The following is a 21,335-nucleotide window of genomic DNA, read 5'->3' as shown; positions in this document are numbered from 1 at the left end:
GCCGTGCTTCGACCTCCCCAGCTAGCAGTTGGGATCTTAGGAACCAGAATTATTCTGGCGTTTGTCGATCTTAACTGCCTGCCTTGGTGGTACCATGAGAAGATACCTGCTTGCCCCATTTCAATGATTTATGGGCAAGGCAGAGTGCCTTAAACTTAGAACTTTGCACCACAGGCAACCAGTGGATATTCCGTATCTCTTCTTTAATCGATTGGTACTTGGGAATTTTCAGTAGAAGCCTGGCTGCAGCGTTCTGCACCATCTGGAGCTTCTTTAAATGTTGTTTCTGTAACCCAAGGTATAAGCCGTTACAGTAGTCCAACTTAGGCAACATCAAGGTGGTCACCACGGTTTTTCTAAGATCCTGAGGAATAAATGGTAAGTCCTTTTTAAGTTTCTTCAGCAGATAGAAGGAGGCTGAAACTATAGCGTTACTTTGATGTGCATAAGTGAGATCGTTATCTATCAGAACTCCAAGGTTTTTTGCCTTCATCACTGGTTCAGGAGGATGTCCCAGTTCAGCCGGCCACCATAGCCCATCCCATTTTGGCTGTAGATTGCAGAAGGTAACCAATTCGGTTTTATCCGAATTGAGTTTTAAACAGGGTCTTCCCATCCAGAGGCTGATTTCCCTCATGCAGCATTGAAACTGTACTGCTGGGGATAAAGTGTTTTTATAAGCCTCAACGATGATCTGTGTATCGTCGGCATAAGATGTCAATTTGAAGCCAAACTGCTGTATTAAAGGTGCAAGTTCGGAGACATAAACATTGAACAACGTGGGGCTCAACGACGAGCCCTGAGGGACCCCGCAAGGAAGTACATAAGGGGTTGCCTGATAATGGTCGAGGGTAGCTCTCTGCCTTTTATTCCTCAGAAAGGATGATCGCAATGTAAGGGCAAGGTCCCTAATCCCTAGATGTTCAAGGCGTGCGAGTAGGATATCGTGGTGCATGGTATCAAAGGCCGCTGATAAATCGAGGAGAATCAGAACAGCGGCACCACCCTTATCCATCACTGCTCTGATTTCCTCAGTGGCCTTGATGAGAGCTGTCTCTGTGCTATACCCGGAATGGAAACCGAACTGGGATGGGTCGAGTAATTCAATCTCATGGATGAATTGCGTGAGTTGGCTGTTCATAATTTTCTCAACCATCTTGGCGGGGAAAGGAAGCTTTGCAATCGGGCGATAATTGCTAGTTGTGGACGGAACTAGATTCGCTTTTTTTAGCAGAGGAAGAACGATTGCGTCTTTCCAGACTACAGGAAAAATTCCTGATAAAAACATTTTGTAAAAAATGTGGGTTAATATTGGACTTACCTCCCCTGCAATGCTTTTAAGAACTGCCGGGGATGCATGGATCCGAAGGAGATCCAGATTTGGTATCCTGAATGAGTTTTTCCACAAGCTCATTGGATACTTGTGTGAAAGTCAACAGCTCATTTTTTCTGTGGGACACAACAGTGGGATGCAGCTCAATTGCCTTATTGGAAGTAGTGGTGAAGATACTATTTATATATCATTGACTTTATTCCTAAATGCGCTAGCTATACTATCACATAAAGATTGGCTGCTCTCCGATAGTGGGCTATTGAGAGGAGTTGTAAGCTTCTTCACAACCTGAAACAGTGGTTGTACCAGTTCTGAGCGGGAATATTACATGTAACCAGCGATACATCTTGCCTGTTCCTAGTTCTAACCAAGCTTCAGAAACCCCTTGCATCCTTTCCCTTACTTGCTACCAGAAGGTCTTCCCAAAACTTCTCCTCCCACTCCTTTTTCGCTGCCCTTAAGGTGTGGGAGTAATCCTTCCTTGCTGTCCTAATTGCTAGTTGGGACTTGGATTTGACTGCCCTTATAAAAGCTTTTTTCATGGTCTTGCATTTTGTCGTAAACCATCCCTGTCTATTCATGGGTTTAGCCCTGGTAGTCGCACCAGAGGAACTACTAGGGGAAATGAAGAGATTACTTAAGGCCCTGGTTAGGTCACAAAAAATCTGCGTGGCCTCCTCAGGCACGTGAGTCAATGAGCCTAGATTGCTCTGGGCTGCAGCCAGCAATGCCCCTACGGCTGCAACTTTCTCAACAGATAAGACGAGCTTCGCCCACTTCAGTTGTCTCCCACAGTTAGATACACTGACCATCTGGAAGTTGGATGCCGACAGTGGTTGTGACCCAGCCTTGCCCTTGAGCCACTCAGGAGATAAGACAAGAGAGAGAAGATTGTGGTCACTCTCAATGGTCGGGATAATCTCCATGTCACTCAGGGTGCTCCATAAGCATACGTCAAGAAGAATGTAATCTATTCTAGACGTATGGTTGGGCCTATTATAAGTGTGTGCACCAATTAAGTCGGATTTGGACCTCCCATTAACCGCCCTCCGATCAAATTCCATATTGAGTGCATTGATCTGCAACGCCACTTGTGACCACCTTTTAATGGGGGGCAGAGCCAGGGCCGGAATCCCCTTTCTCGAGTCCTCCTCTTCAATGCCTAGCATATCATCAAGGCCTAGGGGCTCGAACGTACAATTTAGGTCACCCACCACCAAAATACACGATTTTTTTGTCCGCTGCCTAAGTAGATCTTCCAAAAGAGCAATGGTGGGCGATTGTACGCCTCCCCTAGTACCTCTAGCATAGATATTGAAGATGTCTAGGAGCAGACAACCCCGAGAATCCTTTAGCGTGATGTTGAGGAGATCAGGTGAGTTTGTGGGGTGCTCCTCCACCCTGCAATCTAGGGAGACAGCAACCCAAATGAGGAGATCACCCGAAGGGCGTTCCCTCCCTGACAAAGGGGGGACAGCTGGAACAAAGTGGGATGAATATCCCACCTTATGACAGGGCTCCCTACTCCACGTCTCCTGGAATATACAGATGGAATAACCCTCAACTAGAGCGTTCCAGTCAGGCAAACCCAACTTCCTGTCGATTCCTGTGATGTTCCAGCTGAAAATCCTAAGTACTGGATCCGCCACAGCTGGATCACTGCCAGAATCCACCCTCCAACAGGTCCTGGGTCATTAGGCTGCCAACCCCACCTTGCCTCCCGGGGAGCTGATTGCTCTCCTGTATAGGAGTGGGGACTACTATACTAAGGGGGAGTGTGTCGTAATCAATGGCCAGCCCACTCAGCTCTATGACATCACCTGAGTTACAGACCCTGAGGACCTCCCCAACGGTAACGTCGGTTCAATATCCCGGTGGTCTCCAACCAGGCGAAGGCCAGACTGCCTGAGGATGAAATTGTGGATTTGCAGAAAACTCAGAATAGGCAGAGCTATTGCTCCAAACCATGCCGAGTTCTCGGCCAATCGGGGTAATGACTGATCTTGGGTAAAAAAAGGTTAGGTCCACTATACCTATTCCCGGCCCCCCGGAATTCGGTTTGTAATTGCAAATGGTTTGTGCTACTCTGCTGTCCCTGAAATTAACCACCATGCAGTCTCCTTCCAAATGCTTGTGACCATAACCCACCCATCCCACCCTTCTAACTCCTAGAATTAATCCATCAAGGCCCATAGGAAGGGGTCTATTGGACTCTAGCCATTCCAGAGTTTTGTTTTTTATGGCTTGAGGGGATTCATTTTGATCAGCCTTCAGGGTGGGTACATTTGTGAGGACGGCAACATACGGATGACAGTCAGGGGGCAAGATCACAGGTGGGGATGTTGGAGCAGCTTTGGGTGATGAAACTTTTGGGACAGCTTTTGGTAATAGTGTTTGTGGGTGGGTAAGAGCAGGATAATTATTCGAGGTTTTGGCTGAACAAGCCTGACTAGTTACCTTACCTTTGCCCGTCCCCTTGGGTTTAATAGGACCACTCCCTCCCGGCAACTCAACCCGGCCCGGCTTCGTACCTGGGGCTTTAGGGGGCTTGGGGATACTTGAAAGGACTTGCGCTTTTTGGCCAATGCTCCCAGAAGTAGCCACAAGGGGCACTGAGGGAACATTGTCAGTCAACTGTGGAGTTAACAAAGTAGCCGCAGTGGATACAACAGGCAAAGCCTGCTGGGGTTCCGTAGTTTTCCTATTTTCCATGGGCCCTCCTTGTCCCTCCTCCCTTAGTCTGGAATGCAGTTTAATGAGTGCTTTCAATGAGAAAAAGCTATCTAGGGTTGATCACCCAGCCCTATTACTCTGTCAGCAATCGGGGACAACAATGTTTTCAACAACTCTTCGATTTGTGCAATGGTAACAGGGACACAGAAAGCTGGTGGCTGATGGCTAGGGAAGGGAACTGCACCTACTTTTTCCAAGATAAGACCACTCCCCTTAGTAGAAGAAGAGGAATTTATCATGCCCAGGCCCTCACCCGTTTTGGTACCTATGCCCTTGATCCCCTGTTTCCTTGGTTTCTTAAACAGTTTCAGGGAACTTCCTTTGCGCGGGCTAGCGATCCTTTTCCTTTTACTAATTAATGGGATCTTAGGAGCCGACAGCCGAATGCCCAGTGTCTTCGGATTTTCCACTATGGGAGGGGGAATAGGCAGGGCCTGCTATGGATACAAGAGATACAATAGGAGACAAGCCCGAACTGCCACCATCCTCAGAAGGAGGTATAGATGATGCAGCCAGGCTCTCCAATCTATCAATACTAGCCCTCAGAGATGCAACCCGCGGTTCGTCAGGCACATGAGGTGTGGCTAAAAGGGGAGCAGGGTTACATACAGGTGACACTGTCTGAGCTAAGGGGCCCAGGGATGATCTTTTAGACGGGAGATGTTCCTGCGAAAGACGCCGCTCCGTCATTCCAATCTCCTTCTCTATGACGGCTGCAACCCGTGTGATGCATTGGTCCATAGTACCAATGACACTACTAGGTCCCACCTCGCCCCCTCCCCTCAAGCTCTTCCCCAAGCGGGTAGACATTGGCACAAACTGCAGAGAAAGAGCAAATACCCTTACTAGTGTTAATTTGTCCACCGGGCCTGGAGTAGCAGATAACAATGTCAGAGGGATGGCCCAGCCCAGCCTTGGACAGCCCCTGACTGCCACAAACTGCCCGCCCTTTGCCCGGACTTCGCTCGGCGTCCCGCTCGCGTCCCGCTACGCGTCGGACGTCCTGTTAAGTAGAAAGCGTTGCAGGCGGGGGGCGTGGTTTCAAGGCGGCGCGGCCAAGATCTTCGGGGCTTTGCAGGGACTCCTGGACAAGCGAGTCCCTGCCTCGCACCGCCCTTGAAGTTGGTCGATAAATGCTCCTCCTCTCCCCCGTGGTCCACCGCAGGAGTAGCACAAACAGCCCCTCGCTTCAACCCGCGAAGTGGGTGCGGTGAGAAGTTGCGGGAGCAGCGATATCCCTCTGAGGTGAGGGATAGAGGGCAGCCCAAGTCTCCAACCGGCACACGATCCACACAAGTCCACACCAGGTAAGCTGTCCTACCTGTGTCCTGGCTCCACGGCCCTTTAACTCTCAGCCGGGCGGGGGGCGTGGTTTCAAGGGGGCACGGCCAAGATCTCCGGGGCTTTGCAGGGACTCCTGGACAAGTGAGTCCCTGCCTCGCACCGCCCTTGAAGTTGGTCGATAAATGCTCCTCCTCTCCCCTGTGGTCCACCGCAGGAGTAGCACAAACAGCCCCTCGCTTCAACCCGCGAAGCGGGAGCAGCAGTATCCCTCTGAGGTGAGGGATAGAGGGCAGCCCAAGTCTCCAACCGGCACACGATCCACACAGGTCCACACCAGGTAAGCTGTCTCTAGAGTTAGAGCTTCCGTGAACCAGGGAGCTGAGGGTTGGCCATGATTCCCAGTGCTTTTGCCATTTGACACTGTCGCCACAAAGGCATTATTCAGACAGTTGTTGTAACACTCAACTGCTTGATCTATCAATTGACTCATACTCGGGCATGTCTGATTAAGGTGGAGTATGGCTTAGAAACCATACCATGCTTTTACAGTATTATTTCATAATACTCTTCTTGCTGTACGCATTATACTTTACAGCCAGTATTGCGATTGTAGCAGTTAATTTCTTCTGCATGGGAAAGAAGACTGTTCAATAAATACTTTTTATTGAAAACGCCCGTCTCTCTATTTCCCTGCACCTCTGGTGAAACGAAGCATGTACGATTGACTGAGTGAAATATCTATCTATTGTTTCCACGACTCAAGAGATATGTTTTATCTTGGGAAACAAAGTTGTCATGTTTTAAGCGGTTGTCAGAAACTAATCCCTTCTTGTTCATTTGAGAAAGATTCTAGTGACCTCTGAGCTAGCTGGCACTCACAATTAAGTTTAATATATTTGATATAGACCTAGTAGACATAAGTCCTACGTCAATTCTATAGTATATATTATTCCAATGCGCAGAGCCTATTGGGAATATAGGAACTACACTACAACATTATTTACCTAGAACCAATTGACATTTTCGTTCACATTGGAACACTATTATTATAGAATTACGCTGCAGCACGAGGACCCCTATCTTACACATTTTAGAGTGCCCTCCCGACCACATATGAAGGTATAAGACATATAAGACCACTGCCTCCTTGAATAACTGGACCTCTCTACCACCTTTGACAGATTCAACCGCCCCAACTTCGTATACACACTTGAGTCTCAAATGGGATTCACTGACAATGTCCCTTACTGGTTTACCGCCTACCTTTCCATCGAACACAAGTTTGTTCACATGGGAACGTCCAGATCTCAAATAATACCTATCCCCTGCAGAGTCCCGGGGGTTCCATGCTGTCACTTGGACTCTCTCTGGACACCAACCTCCCCCTTTAGGAATGCTAGTAGCAGCTCTCTCTTCTAAAGAAAGTGAAAGCGTTGCCACCAGAAAGCAACTTCAGACCTGCTGTTCAAGCGCTCGTACTCTTACATCTGGATGGTGATAATGCCCTGGTCAATGGCTTTCCAGTCTCCACACCAGCACCTCTTAAGATCATCCCAGAGGCCCCAGCAAATCCCCTCCACAGCCTGAAGCAACCTGATCATATCACCCCCATCCTGATGGAACTCCATTGGTGCCCCTTTCTGGCCTGCATTATCTTCAAAACCAGCTGCTTCATTTATAAAGCCAGCACAGCCAGCATCCGAGCTTATCTTGCAGACAAGCTCACCACCTGTGGTGCTTCAAGGCACAGCAACAACCCGGAAACCATACGACTGCAGACCAAGAAGTGTTAAAAAACAAAAAACGCCAGGCGGCTTTTTCCAACTATGCAGCCAGCATCTTGAACAGCATCCCCTTATCCATCAGGACCTCCCCAACGCTCCCCCAATTTAAGAAAGAGTCCAAGATGCCGCTCTTTAAAGAACACCACATGACAACGCATTTACGAGTCACAACCGAGCTCCCTCTGTCACACGCTGACTCTATGCTCATCTTTGATCCTCGGCTGCCTTTTGGCTAGATTTGTGTTATAGAAATACCATATACATTGCACATATATACATAAAATACACTCAGAACATAGAATGGGGGCATCAGTGTGGACAATGGAACACAATTAATAAAGAACAAGGGACTTGAGTATTAGGACAGTTACACAGGGCACGAGTGATAACAACAGAGCACTATTAACACCGGACACTAATGGCACTAATAATATGGAACTGTGGACAGTAGTGTTGACAATCAAACACTATTAATATAGAAGAAGGGACTTTAGAAATAGTACTATTAATAATAGAACAGTTACACAGGGCACGAGTGATCACAACAGAGCACTATTAACACCGGACACTAATGGCACTAATAATATGGAACTGTGGACAGTAGTGTTGACAATCAAACACTATTATTATAGAAGAAGGGACTTTAGAAATAGTACTATTAATAATAGAACAGTTACACAGGGCACGAGTGATCACAACAGAGCACTATTAACACCGGACACTAATGGCACTAATAATATGGAACTGTGGACAGTAGTGTTGACAATCAAACACTATTAATATAGAAGAAGGGACTTTAGAAATAGTACTATTAATAATATAACAGTTACACAGGGCACGAGTGATCACAACAGAGCACTATTAACACCGGACACTAATGGCACTAATAATATGAAACTGTGGACAGTAGTGTTGACAATCAAATACTATTAATATAGAAGAAGGGACTTTAGAAATAGTACTATTAATATTAGAACAGTTACACAGGGCACGAGTGATCACAACAGAGCACTATTAACACCGGACACTAATGGCACTAATAATATGGAACTGTGGACAGTAGTGTTGACAATCAAACACTATTAATATAGAAGAAGGGACTTTAGAAATAGTACTATTAGTAATAGAACAGTTACACAGGGCACGAGTGATCACAACAGAGCACTATTAACACCGGACACTAATGGCACTAATAATATGGAACTGTGGACAGTAGTGTTGACAATCAAACACTATTAATATAGAAGAAGGGACTTTAGAAATAGTACTATTAGTAATAGAACAGTTACACAGGGCACGAGTGATCACAACAGAGCACTATTAACACCGGACACTAATGGCACTAATAATATGGAACTGTGGACAGTAGTGTTGGCAATCAAACACTATTAATATAGAAGAAGGGACTTTAGAAATAGTACTATTAATAATAGAACAGTTACACAGGGCACGAGTGATCACAACAGAGCACTATTAACACCGGACACTAATGGCACTAATAATATGGAACTGTGGACAGTAGTGTTGACAATCGAACACTATTAACATAGAACAAGGGACTTTAGAAATAGTACTATTAGTAATAAAACAGTTACACAGGGCACGAGTGATCACAACAGAGCACTTTTAACACCGGACACTAATGGCACTAATAATATGGAACTGTGGATAGTAGTGTTGACAATCAAACACTATTAATATAGAAGAAGGGACTTTAGAAATAGTACTATTAATAATAGAACAGTTACACAGGGCACGAGTGATCACAACAGAGCACTATTAACACCGGACACTAATGGCACTAATAATATGGAACTGTGGACAGTAGTGTTGACAATCAAACACTATTAATATAGAAGAAGGGACTTTAGAAATAGTACTATTAGTAATAGAACAGTTACACAGGGCACGAGTGATCACAACAGAGCACTATTAACACCGGACACTAATGGCACTAATAATATGGAACTGTGGACAGTAGTGTTGACAATCAAACACTATTAATATAGAAGAAGGGACTTTAGAAATAGTACTATTAATAATAGAACAGTTACACAGGGCAGGAGTGATCACAACAGAGCACTATTAACACCGGACACTAATGGCACTAATAATATGGAACTGTGGACAGTAGTGTTGACAATCAAACACTATTAATATAGAAGAAGGGACTTTAGAAATAGTACTATTAATAATAGAACAGTTACACAGGGCACGAGTGATCACAACAGAGCACTATTAACACCGGACACTAATGGCACTAATAATATGGAACTGTGGACAGTAGTGTTGACAATCAAACACTATTAATATAGAAGAAGGGACTTTAGAAATAGTACTATTAATAATAGAACAGTTACACAGGGCACGAGTGATCACAACAGAGCACTATTAACACCGGACACTAATGGCACTAATAATATGGAACTGTGGACAGTAGTGTTGACAATCAAACATTATTAATATAGAAGAAGGGACTTTAGAAATAGTACTATTAATAATAGAACAGTTACACAGGGCACAAGTGATCACAACAGAGCACTATTCACACCGGATACTAATGGCACTAATAATATGGAACTGTGGACAGTAGTGTTGACAATCGAACACTATTAACATAGAACAAGGGACTTTAGAAATAGTACTATTAGTAATAAAACAGTTACACAGGGCACGAGTGATCACAACAGAGCACTTTTAACACCGGACACTAATGGCACTAATAATATGGAACTGTGGATAGTAGTGTTGACAATCAAACACTATTAATATAGAAGAAGGGACTTTAGAAATAGTACTATTAATAATAGAACAGTTACACAGGGCACGAGTGATCACAACAGAGCACTATTAACACCGGACACTAATGGCACTAATAATATGGAACTGTGGACAGTAGTGTTGACAATCAAACACTATTAATATAGAAGAAGGGACTTTAGAAATAGTACTATTAGTAATAGAACAGTTACACAGGGCACGAGTGATCACAACAGAGCACTATTAACACCGGACACTAATGGCACTAATAATATGGAACTGTGGACAGTAGTGTAGACAATCAAACACTATTAAAATAGAAGAAGGGACTTTAGAAATAGTACTATTAATAATAGAACAGTTACACAGGGCACGAGTGATCACAACAGAGCACTATTAACACCGGACACTAATGGCACTAATAATATGGAACTGTGGACAGTAGTGTTGACAATCAAACACTATTAACATAGAACAAGGGACTTTAGAAATAGTACTATTAATAATAGAACAGTTACACAGGGCACGAGTGATCACAACAGAGCACTATTAACACCGGACACTAATGGCACTAATAATATGGAACTGTGGACAGTAGTGTTAACAATCAAACACTATTAATATAGAAGAAGGGACTTTAGAAATAGTACTATTAGTAATAGAACAGTTACACAGGGCACGAGTGATCACAACAGAGCACTATTAACACCGGACACTAATGGCACTAATAATATGGAACTGTGGACAGTAGTGTTGACAATCAAACACTATTAATATAGAAGAAGGGACTTTAGAAATAGTACTATTAATAATAGAACAGTTACACAGGGCAGGATTGATCACAACAGAGCACTATTAACACCGGACACTAATGGCACTAATAATATGGAACTGTGGACAGTAGTGTTGACAATCAAACACTATTAATATAGAAGAAGGGACTTTAGAAATAGTACTATTAATAATAGAACAGTTACACAGGGCACGAGTGATCACAACAGAGCACTATTAACACCGGACACTAATGGCACTAATAATATGGAACTGTGGACAGTAGTGTTGACAATCAAACACTATTAATATAGAAGAAGGGACTTTAGAAATAGTACTATTAATAATAGAACAGTTACACAGGGCACGAGTGATCACAACAGAGCACTATTAACACCGGACACTAATGGCACTAATAATATGGAACTGTGGACAGTAGTGTTGACAATCAAACATTATTAATATAGAAGAAGGGACTTTAGAAATAGTACTATTAATAATAGAACAGTTACACAGGGCACAAGTGATCACAACAGAGCACTATTCACACTGGATACTAATGGCACTAATAATATGGAACTGTGGACAGTAGTGTTGACAATCAAACATTATTAATATAGAAGAAGGGACTTTAGAAATAGTACTATTAATAATAGAACAGTTACACAGGGCACGAGTGATCACAACAGAGCACTATTAACACCGGACACTAATGGCACTAATAATATGGAACTGTGGACAGTAGTGTTGACAATCAAACACTATTAATATAGAAGAAGGGACTTTAGAAATAGTACTATTAATAATAGAACAGTTACACAGGGCACGAGTGATCACAACAGAGCACTATTAACACCGGACACTAATGGCACTAATAATATGGAACTGTGGACAGTAGTGTTGACAATCAAACATTATTAATATAGAAGAAGGGACTTTAGAAATAGTACTATTAATAATAGAACAGTTACACAGGGCACAAGTGATCACAACAGAGCACTATTCACACCGGATACTAATGGCACTAATAATATGGAACTGTGGACAGTAGTGTTGACAATCGAACACTATTAACATAGAACAAGGGACTTTAGAAATAGTACTATTAGTAATAAAACAGTTACACAGGGCACGAGTGATCACAACAGAGCACTTTTAACACCGGACACTAATGGCACTAATAATATGGAACTGTGGATAGTAGTGTTGACAATCAAACACTATTAATATAGAAGAAGGGACTTTAGAAATAGTACTATTAATAATAGAACAGTTACACAGGGCACGAGTGATCACAACAGAGCACTATTAACACCGGACACTAATGGCACTAATAATATGGAACTGTGGACAGTAGTGTTGACAATCAAACACTATTAATATAGAAGAAGGGACTTTAGAAATAGTACTATTAGTAATAGAACAGTTACACAGGGCACGAGTGATCACAACAGAGCACTATTAACACCGGACACTAATGGCACTAATAATATGGAACTGTGGACAGTAGTGTAGACAATCAAACACTATTAAAATAGAAGAAGGGACTTTAGAAATAGTACTATTAATAATAGAACAGTTACACAGGGCACGAGTGATCACAACAGAGCACTATTAACACCGGACACTAATGGCACTAATAATATGGAACTGTGGACAGTAGTGTTGACAATCAAACACTATTAACATAGAACAAGGGACTTTAGAAATAGTACTATTAATAATAGAACAGTTACACAGGGCACGAGTGATCACAACAGAGCACTATTAACACCGGACACTAATGGCACTAATAATATGGAACTGTGGACAGTAGTGTTAACAATCAAACACTATTAATATAGAAGAAGGGACTTTAGAAATAGTACTATTAGTAATAGAACAGTTACACAGGGCACGAGTGATCACAACAGAGCACTATTAACACCGGACACTAATGGCACTAATAATATGGAACTGTGGACAGTAGTGTTGACAATCAAACACTATTAATATAGAAGAAGGGACTTTAGAAATAGTACTATTAATAATAGAACAGTTACACAGGGCAGGATTGATCACAACAGAGCACTATTAACACCGGACACTAATGGCACTAATAATATGGAACTGTGGACAGTAGTGTTGACAATCAAACACTATTAATATAGAAGAAGGGACTTTAGAAATAGTACTATTAATAATAGAACAGTTACACAGGGCACGAGTGATCACAACAGAGCACTATTAACACCGGACACTAATGGCACTAATAATATGGAACTGTGGACAGTAGTGTTGACAATCAAACACTATTAATATAGAAGAAGGGACTTTAGAAATAGTACTATTAATAATAGAACAGTTACACAGGGCACGAGTGATCACAACAGAGCACTATTAACACCGGACACTAATGGCACTAATAATATGGAACTGTGGACAGTAGTGTTGACAATCAAACATTATTAATATAGAAGAAGGGACTTTAGAAATAGTACTATTAATAATAGAACAGTTACACAGGGCACAAGTGATCACAACAGAGCACTATTCACACTGGATACTAATGGCACTAATAATATGGAACTGTGGACAGTAGTGTTGACAATCAAACATTATTAATATAGAAGAAGGGACTTTAGAAATAGTACTATTAATAATAGAACAGTTACACAGGGCACGAGTGATCACAACAGAGCACTATTAACACCGGACACTAATGGCACTAATAATATGGAACTGTGGACAGTAGTGTTGACAATCAAACACTATTAATATAGAAGAAGGGACTTTAGAAATAGTACTATTAATAATAGAACAGTTACACAGGGCACGAGTGATCACAACAGAGCACTATTAACACCGGACACTAATGGCACTAATAATATGGAACTGTGGACAGTAGTGTTGACAATCAAACATTATTAATATAGAAGAAGGGACTTTAGAAATAGTACTATTAATAATAGAACAGTTACACAGGGCACAAGTGATCACAACAGAGCACTATTCACACCGGATACTAATGGCACTAATAATATGGAACTGTGGACAGTAGTGTTGACAATCGAACACTATTAACATAGAACAAGGGACTTTAGAAATAGTACTATTAGTAATAAAACAGTTACACAGGGCACGAGTGATCACAACAGAGCACTTTTAACACCGGACACTAATGGCACTAATAATATGGAACTGTGGATAGTAGTGTTGACAATCAAACACTATTAATATAGAAGAAGGGACTTTAGAAATAGTACTATTAATAATAGAACAGTTACACAGGGCACGAGTGATCACAACAGAGCACTATTAACACCGGACACTAATGGCACTAATAATATGGAACTGTGGACAGTAGTGTTGACAATCAAACACTATTAATATAGAAGAAGCGACTTTAGAAATAGTACTATTAGTAATAGAACAGTTACACAGGGCACGAGTGATCACAACAGAGCACTATTAACACCGGACACTAATGGCACTAATAATATGGAACTGTGGACAGTAGTGTAGACAATCAAACACTATTAAAATAGAAGAAGGGACTTTAGAAATAGTACTATTAATAATAGAACAGTTACACAGGGCACGAGTGATCACAACAGAGCACTATTAACACCGGACACTAATGGCACTAATAATATGGAACTGTGGACAGTAGTGTTGACAATCAAACACTATTAACATAGAACAAGGGACTTTAGAAATAGTACTATTAATAATAGAACAGTTACACAGGGCACGAGTGATCACAACAGAGCACTATTAACACCGGACACTAATGGCACTAATAATATGGAACTGTGGACAGTAGTGTTGACAATCAAACACTATTAATATAGAAGAAGGGACTTTAGAAATAGTACTATTAATAATAGAACAGTTACACAGGGCACGAGTGATCACAACAGAGCACTATTAACACCGGACACTAATGGCACTAATAATATGGAACTGTGGACAGTAGTGTTAACAATCAAACACTATTAATATAGAAGAAGGGACTTTAGAAATAGTACTATTAGTAATAGAACAGTTACACAGGGCACGAGTGATCACAACAGAGCACTATTAACACCGGACACTAATGGCACTAATAATATGGAACTGTGGACAGTAGTGTTGACAATCAAACACTATTAATATAGAAGAAGGGACTTTAGAAATAGTACTATTAATAATAGAACAGTTACACAGGGCAGGATTGATCACAACAGAGCACTATTAACACCGGACACTAATGGCACTAATAATATGGAACTGTGGACAGTAGTGTTGACAATCAAACACTATTAATATAGAAGAAGGGACTTTAGAAATAGTACTATTAATAATAGAACAGTTACACAGGGCACGAGTGATCACAACAGAGCACTATTAACACCGGACACTAATGGCACTAATAATATGGAACTGTGGACAGTAGTGTTGACAATCAAACACTATTAATATAGAAGAAGGGACTTTAGAAATAGTACTATTAATAATAGAACAGTTACACAGGGCACGAGTGATCACAACAGAGCACTATTAACACCGGACACTAATGGCACTAATAATATGGAACTGTGGACAGTAGTGTTGACAATCAAACATTATTAATATAGAAGAAGGGACTTTAGAAATAGTACTATTAATAATAGAACAGTTACACAGGGCACAAGTGATCACAACAGAGCACTATTCACACCGGATACTAATGGCACTAATAATATGGAACTGTGGACAGTAGTGTTGACAATCAAACATTATTAATATAGAAGAAGGGACTTTAGAAATAGTACTATTAATAATAGAACAGTTACACAGGGCACGAGTGATCACAACAGAGCACTATTAACACCGGACACTAATGGCACTAATAATATGGAACTGTGGACAGTAGTGTTGACAATCAAACACTATTATTATAGAAGAAGGGACTTTAGAAATAGTACTATTAATAATAGAACAGTTTCACAGGGCACGAGTGATCACAACAGAGCACTATTAACACCGGACACTAATGGCACTAATAATATGGAACTGTGGACAGTAGTGTTGACAATCAAACACTATTAATATAGAAGAAGGGACTTTAGAAATAGTACTATTAATAATAGAACAGTTACACAGGGCACGAGTGATCACAACAGAGCACTATTAACACCGGACACTAATGGCACTAATAATATGGAACTGTGGACAGTAGTGTTGACAATCAAACACTATTAATATAGAAGAAGGGACTTTAGAAATTGTACTATTAATAATAGAACAGTTACACAGGGCACGAGTGATCACAACAGAGCACTATTAACACCGGACACTAATGGCACTAATAATATGGAACTGTGGACAGTAGTGTTGACAATCAAACATTATTAATATAGAAGAAGGGACTTTAGAAATAGTACTATTAATAATAGAACGGTTACACAGGGCACGAGTGATCACAACAGAGCACTATTAACACCGGACACTAATGGCACTAATAATATGGAACTGTGGACAGTAGTGTTGACAATCAAACACTATTAATATAGAAGAAGGGACTTTAGAAATAGTACTATTAATAATAGAACAGTTACACAGGGCATGAGTGATAACAACAGAGCACTCTTAACACCGGACACTAATGGCACTCATAATATGGAACTGTGGCCAGTAGTGTTGACAATCAAACACTATTAATATAGAAGAAAGGAGTTTAGAAATAGTTCTATAATACGGAACTCTGGGCAGTAGTGTTGACAATGGAGCACTAGTGATCATAGTGAAGCGCTTTTGCTTATGCAGCACTATTAACACAGAAGGGGTAATACTGTTGACAGTGCAAAGCTATCAACATCATTACTATAAAACTGTAGCATTTTTCTTAATAAATACAAGTAATGCAAATTTTGTGCAGAGAATTTGGGCGAGCATAATTGCGGAATATCTGCAAGAAATTGCTGTAAATATGAATTTGAGCCCACAGTAATAACAGTGTAGAAGTACTAATATAGAAGAAGGGTCCTTCTTATTAACAGGGCAGTAGTAATACAAAACAAGAAGTAGTACAAATAATAGAGCACTATTAATATAGAACAGGTTACATTAATTTTAACTATGGTGCAAAGTTCACAATGGTGCACTGTTACTATAGGATAAGGGATATTAATGTTGTCAACAGTGGCACACTATTAACAATTGAGCACCATTCATGTATGACAAAGGGCATTCGTGGTACTATATTAGCACCAGTATTAACTGTGAGGCTTTTCTAATATAGGAGAGGAGGTATTTGTGGTAACAGTGATTCACTATTAATTGTTAAGTACTATTAATGTAGTACACAGTGTGTTTGTATTAACAACGTGCACTATTGATATACAACAATTAGTAATAATGTTAACAGTGGAGAACTATTAAAAATAGAGCACTTATAATATAGAATTAGATGTTCGTTATCATAAAGCACTATTAACAATAGAGCACTATTATTATAGAACAAGGTGTGTTAATTTTAACAAGGGGGCATTATTAACTGCTGAGAACTACTATATATAGAACAAGTTACCTTCTTATTAACAGAGCAGTAGTAATATATAACAATAAGTAATTGAAATAATAGAGCACTATTAGTATAGAACAGGTTACATTAATGTTAACTATGGTGTAAAGTTCACAGTGGTGCACTGTTACTATAGGATAAGAGATATTAATGTTAAAACTGGCACACTATTACCAATCGAGCACCATTAATGTACGGCAACAAAGGGCATTAGTGGTAATACATTAGCACTATTATTAACAATGGGGCATTTCTCATATAGGAGAGGAGGTATTAATGTAGTACACGGTGTATTTGTATTAACAACGCAAACTATTAATATAGAACAATTAGCTATAATTTTAAAGGTGGGGAACTATAACAATAAAGCACTGATAATATAGAATGAGACGATCATGATAATAAAGCACTATCAGCAACAGAGCACTATTAATATAGAACACTGTGTGTTAATGTTAACATGGGAGCATTGTTAACTGCTGAGAACTACTAAAATAGAACAAGGGACCTTCTTATTAACAGAGCAGCAGTAATATAAAACAAGACGTATTTGAAATATTAGAGCACTATTAATATAGAACAAGTTTTATTAATGTTAACTATGGTTCAAAGTTCACAGTGGTGCACTCTTACTATAGGATAAGTGATATTAATGTTAACAGTGGCACACTATTGACAATCGAGCACCATTATTTCTACGACAACAAAGGGCATTAGTGGTAATACATTGGCACTATTATTAACAATGGGGCATTTCTCATATAGGAAAGGAGGTATTAATGTAGTACAAGGGGTATTTGTATTAACCACACAAACTATTAATATAGAACAATTAGCAATAATGTTAAAGGTGGGGAACTTAACAATAGAGCACTGATAATATATAATGAGATGTTTATGACAATAAAGCACTATTAACAACAGTGTACTATTATTATAGAACAGGGTGTGTTAATGTTAACAAGGGAGCAGTATTAACTGCTGAGAACTACTAATACAGAGCAAGGGAACTTCTTATTAACAGAGCAGTAGTAATATAAAACAAGAAGTAATTGAAATAATAGAGCACTATTAGTATAGAAGAGGTTACAATAATGTTAACTATGGTGCAAAGTTCAGTAGTGCACTGTTACTATAGGATAAGAGATATTAATGTTAAAACTGGCACACTATTAACAATCGAGCACTATTAACGTACAACAACAAAGGGAATAAATAGATGATCACTATTATTGACACTGGGGAATTTCTTATTAGGAGAGGAGGTATTTGTAATAACATTGGATCACTTTTAACAATGGAGCACTCATGTAGTATATGGCGTATTAGTGTTAACAACGAGCGCTATTAGTACAGAACACTTAGCAATAAAGTTAAGAGCAGTAATAATATAGAACAAGAGATGGTAGTGATAACAATGAAGCACTATTAACAACAGAGCAATATTATTATAGAACAAGGTGTATTAGTATTCACAAGGGAGCATTATCAACTGATGAGAACCATTAATAGAGAGTAAGGGACTGCCTTGTTAACAGCAGTGCTGGTAGTAACAATGGAGCAGTGTGAATGTGAAAAACTGTCTTATTGAAAGCAATGTGTAACTGTTCATACAGAGTAGTATACTTAGTGAGAACAATGGGCCCCTACTAATTCAGAGTAAAGCTTAGTAGTGATATCAACAGTACTGTTAGTGCACAACGATGGCATTCTGCCCGCGAAGCATGCACCATCCCTCACAACCCGGGCAATGGCCGCTTACACATGGCTCTCCCAGTCCTCGCCTTCAGGCACTACAAAGTCATAGATGCTCTGGTCACTTCTCTTCGGACTGTCCACCTGTGGGCACAAAAAGCAAGTGAAACCTCCTTCTTTCATACTGTTGAGCCCTTCCTTTCCTAGCTGGCCCGTTCCTGCCAGCGCTGCGCTATCACAAACCTGGAAGGTGCACTATTGCGCTCAAGATCACAGGTTGTGTCAGTGTGTCAATCACTAGACTGGACCTGCTGGCTCTGGATGTCTACAAATCCATCTTTGTATTTAGGCCATAGGCACCGAACTAGGGAGTCCACTAGCCGTGTACGAGTCTCTTATGCTAATCACTCCCTGTGTCCGAGCTCTGATGCCAACTCCTTGTGTCTCACTCCCTGTGTCTGAGCCCAACTCCTCGTGTCTCACTCCCTGTGTCTGAGCTCTGATGCCAACTCCTCGTGTCTCATGCCCCATGTATGAGTTTCTGATTTTAACTCCTTGTGTCTCACTCCCTGTGTCTGAACCTCTGATGCCAACTCCTTGTGCCTCATTTTACGTGTCTAAGCCTCTGATGCCAGCTGATCGCTTCCATACAAGTTCATTTCTCTCTCTCTCTCTCTCTGTCTCCCTCTGAGTCTGAATATCTGATGCCAGCTGGCTGCATCTGTGTGAGGAGATTTTGCTGTATCTCCGATGCCAACTGCTTGCTTCTTAAGTGTTTATTTCTGTGCTTCTGATGTTGGCAGCTTTCTTCTATATGAGTTTATTCCTCCCTGTGCCTCTGAGTCTGAGTCCAGCAGCTTGCCTTTGCATGCGTTTCATAGCGCCTACTAGTCTTCCTTTAATTGTCTTTCATACTCTCCGGCTTTGTCCTGTGTTTGTTTTCTATCCCTTGATGGTGTTCCCCAGTCTGCCCTGTGCTTGAAGCTCCTGCTTCTACTGCCTGACCTGTGATGAGTAGTTGCTGCCCCACTCTCTGCCCATGGCCCACTGTGCCCCTTTCTCCTCACCATAGAACCCCCTTGTCCCCCAGTAAGTGCCTGCTCTGGTTGCCCCTCGAGCCGCCTCTCACCTTTGTGATGATTTCCTTGATGAGGCTTTTGAAGAGGGGGCTCGCCTTGGCCTGGAACTTTTCATCTCCTGAAACATACAAGTGGGGAGGTTAGGGCCACGAGCCAGAGGGTTCCATTAGACACTCAGTGTGATTACCCTGCAGTGGGTCAGCCCCCGCCTCCCCTGTGTCTGACGTGTGCCAGTGTCCTGCCTCTGAATGGGGTGCTTGTTTCCGGTCCGGGGGAGACCTGGCTTGGCAGTTCGGGCTGGACTGTTCCCATGAGGCACAGGGTCAGACTGATTTGCATATAGTTGGATCTGAACTGGGGTGGCAGAGTGGGCTAAAGAACGGTGATGGATTAAACCCAGATCTGTGAGTGTTTGAAAAATGTCAGCGCTCCGTCCATCACCTCCTTGTGTTTGCTCTGAATAGGGTGCAGCCAGGTGTCACTCTAGCACTGGGCTCACGGGGGTCGAGCCCTGCATGCCAGGCCACCATGAAACCTTTTGTTGGCACTGAGAGGCTTGTATTGCACAATGAAAATGGTCACCCATACTGCTTCCTTGAATCAGGTGTTGAATCCCCTGACAAACGAATGGAAGAAGGGACTGTACCATGTGTTGGCTATTATGAGAAATGTATGGTCTTTTCTGCACAGAAGAGAAGGAGGTGATGCAGATAATCAATGTGTAGGGTCATTATTACCAGGAATGTTTTTGCGGTACAAATACTGCGCCGTCCTTTCAGGCTCAAGTTAACCCATGCACCCCATTTACCTAAGACAGCGTTGTCAAGGCTTATATAGGCTGCTGCCTTCAGGTGAAGCATGCTCAGGTACCCCTGAAAGAAATAAATAGACAGTAATTAAGATATGCAAAGAAAAAGGTGTGTTAATAAAGCCAGCTGCAGGGTGTCCTAATAAAGCCAGCTGCAGGGTGTCTGTCTTTCAGCTGTATGGTGGATTTACTTTGGGGTCTGGCTCATTTGAGGGAGTTGTCAGGGAGCGGTTGCAAAAAGATGATCAGAAGGATCTGAGAGAGATGGATAAAAACAGAATGAAAGGGATAGTTAAAAGAATGAAAAAGAATTGTACAGAAAAAAAAGAGGTGAAGGAACACAGGAAAGAAATGGTGACCAGGAAAGTGTGCCAAAGGGGAATAAAGCAAGGGCAGAAGGAGAGACAGAATACAGAGGACATACAAATGAAATGAATGTAAAAGTGATGGGAAAAAAGCAAAGACATAAAGAAGAAGGGAAATAGAGACGAAAAATAGAAATGGCTACTGCAGATCATCTATGGGGTTTAAGAGTGTGGACCACTTTCTGAGCAGACAGTTC

At 41.4% G+C, this 21,335-nt stretch overlaps 1 protein-coding gene across 1 annotated transcript in view; it reads right to left on the bottom strand.

Annotated features, from left to right (window-relative positions):
- TFR2 (transferrin receptor 2) overlaps window positions 1-21,335 on the bottom strand; it is a 153,390-nt gene that overhangs the window by 14,289 nt on the left and 117,766 nt on the right. The window contains exons 13-15 of the mRNA XM_086946189.1: window positions 20,774-20,837; window positions 20,016-20,083; window positions 18,954-19,030 (exon numbers count right to left, since the gene is read on the bottom strand). Of these exons, the coding sequence (XP_086802315.1) occupies window positions 18,954-19,030; window positions 20,016-20,083; window positions 20,774-20,837 (209 nt within the window). The remainder of the gene's footprint in view (window positions 1-18,953; window positions 19,031-20,015; window positions 20,084-20,773; window positions 20,838-21,335) is intronic.

The sequence above is a fragment of the Lissotriton vulgaris genome, chromosome 12, assembly GCF_964263255.1.
Source record: "Lissotriton vulgaris chromosome 12, aLisVul1.2, whole genome shotgun sequence".
Lineage (NCBI taxonomy): Eukaryota > Metazoa > Chordata > Amphibia > Caudata > Salamandridae > Lissotriton > Lissotriton vulgaris.
Note: the sequence above shows the minus strand (reverse complement) of the source record. Positions and strands in the feature narration are given on the sequence as shown.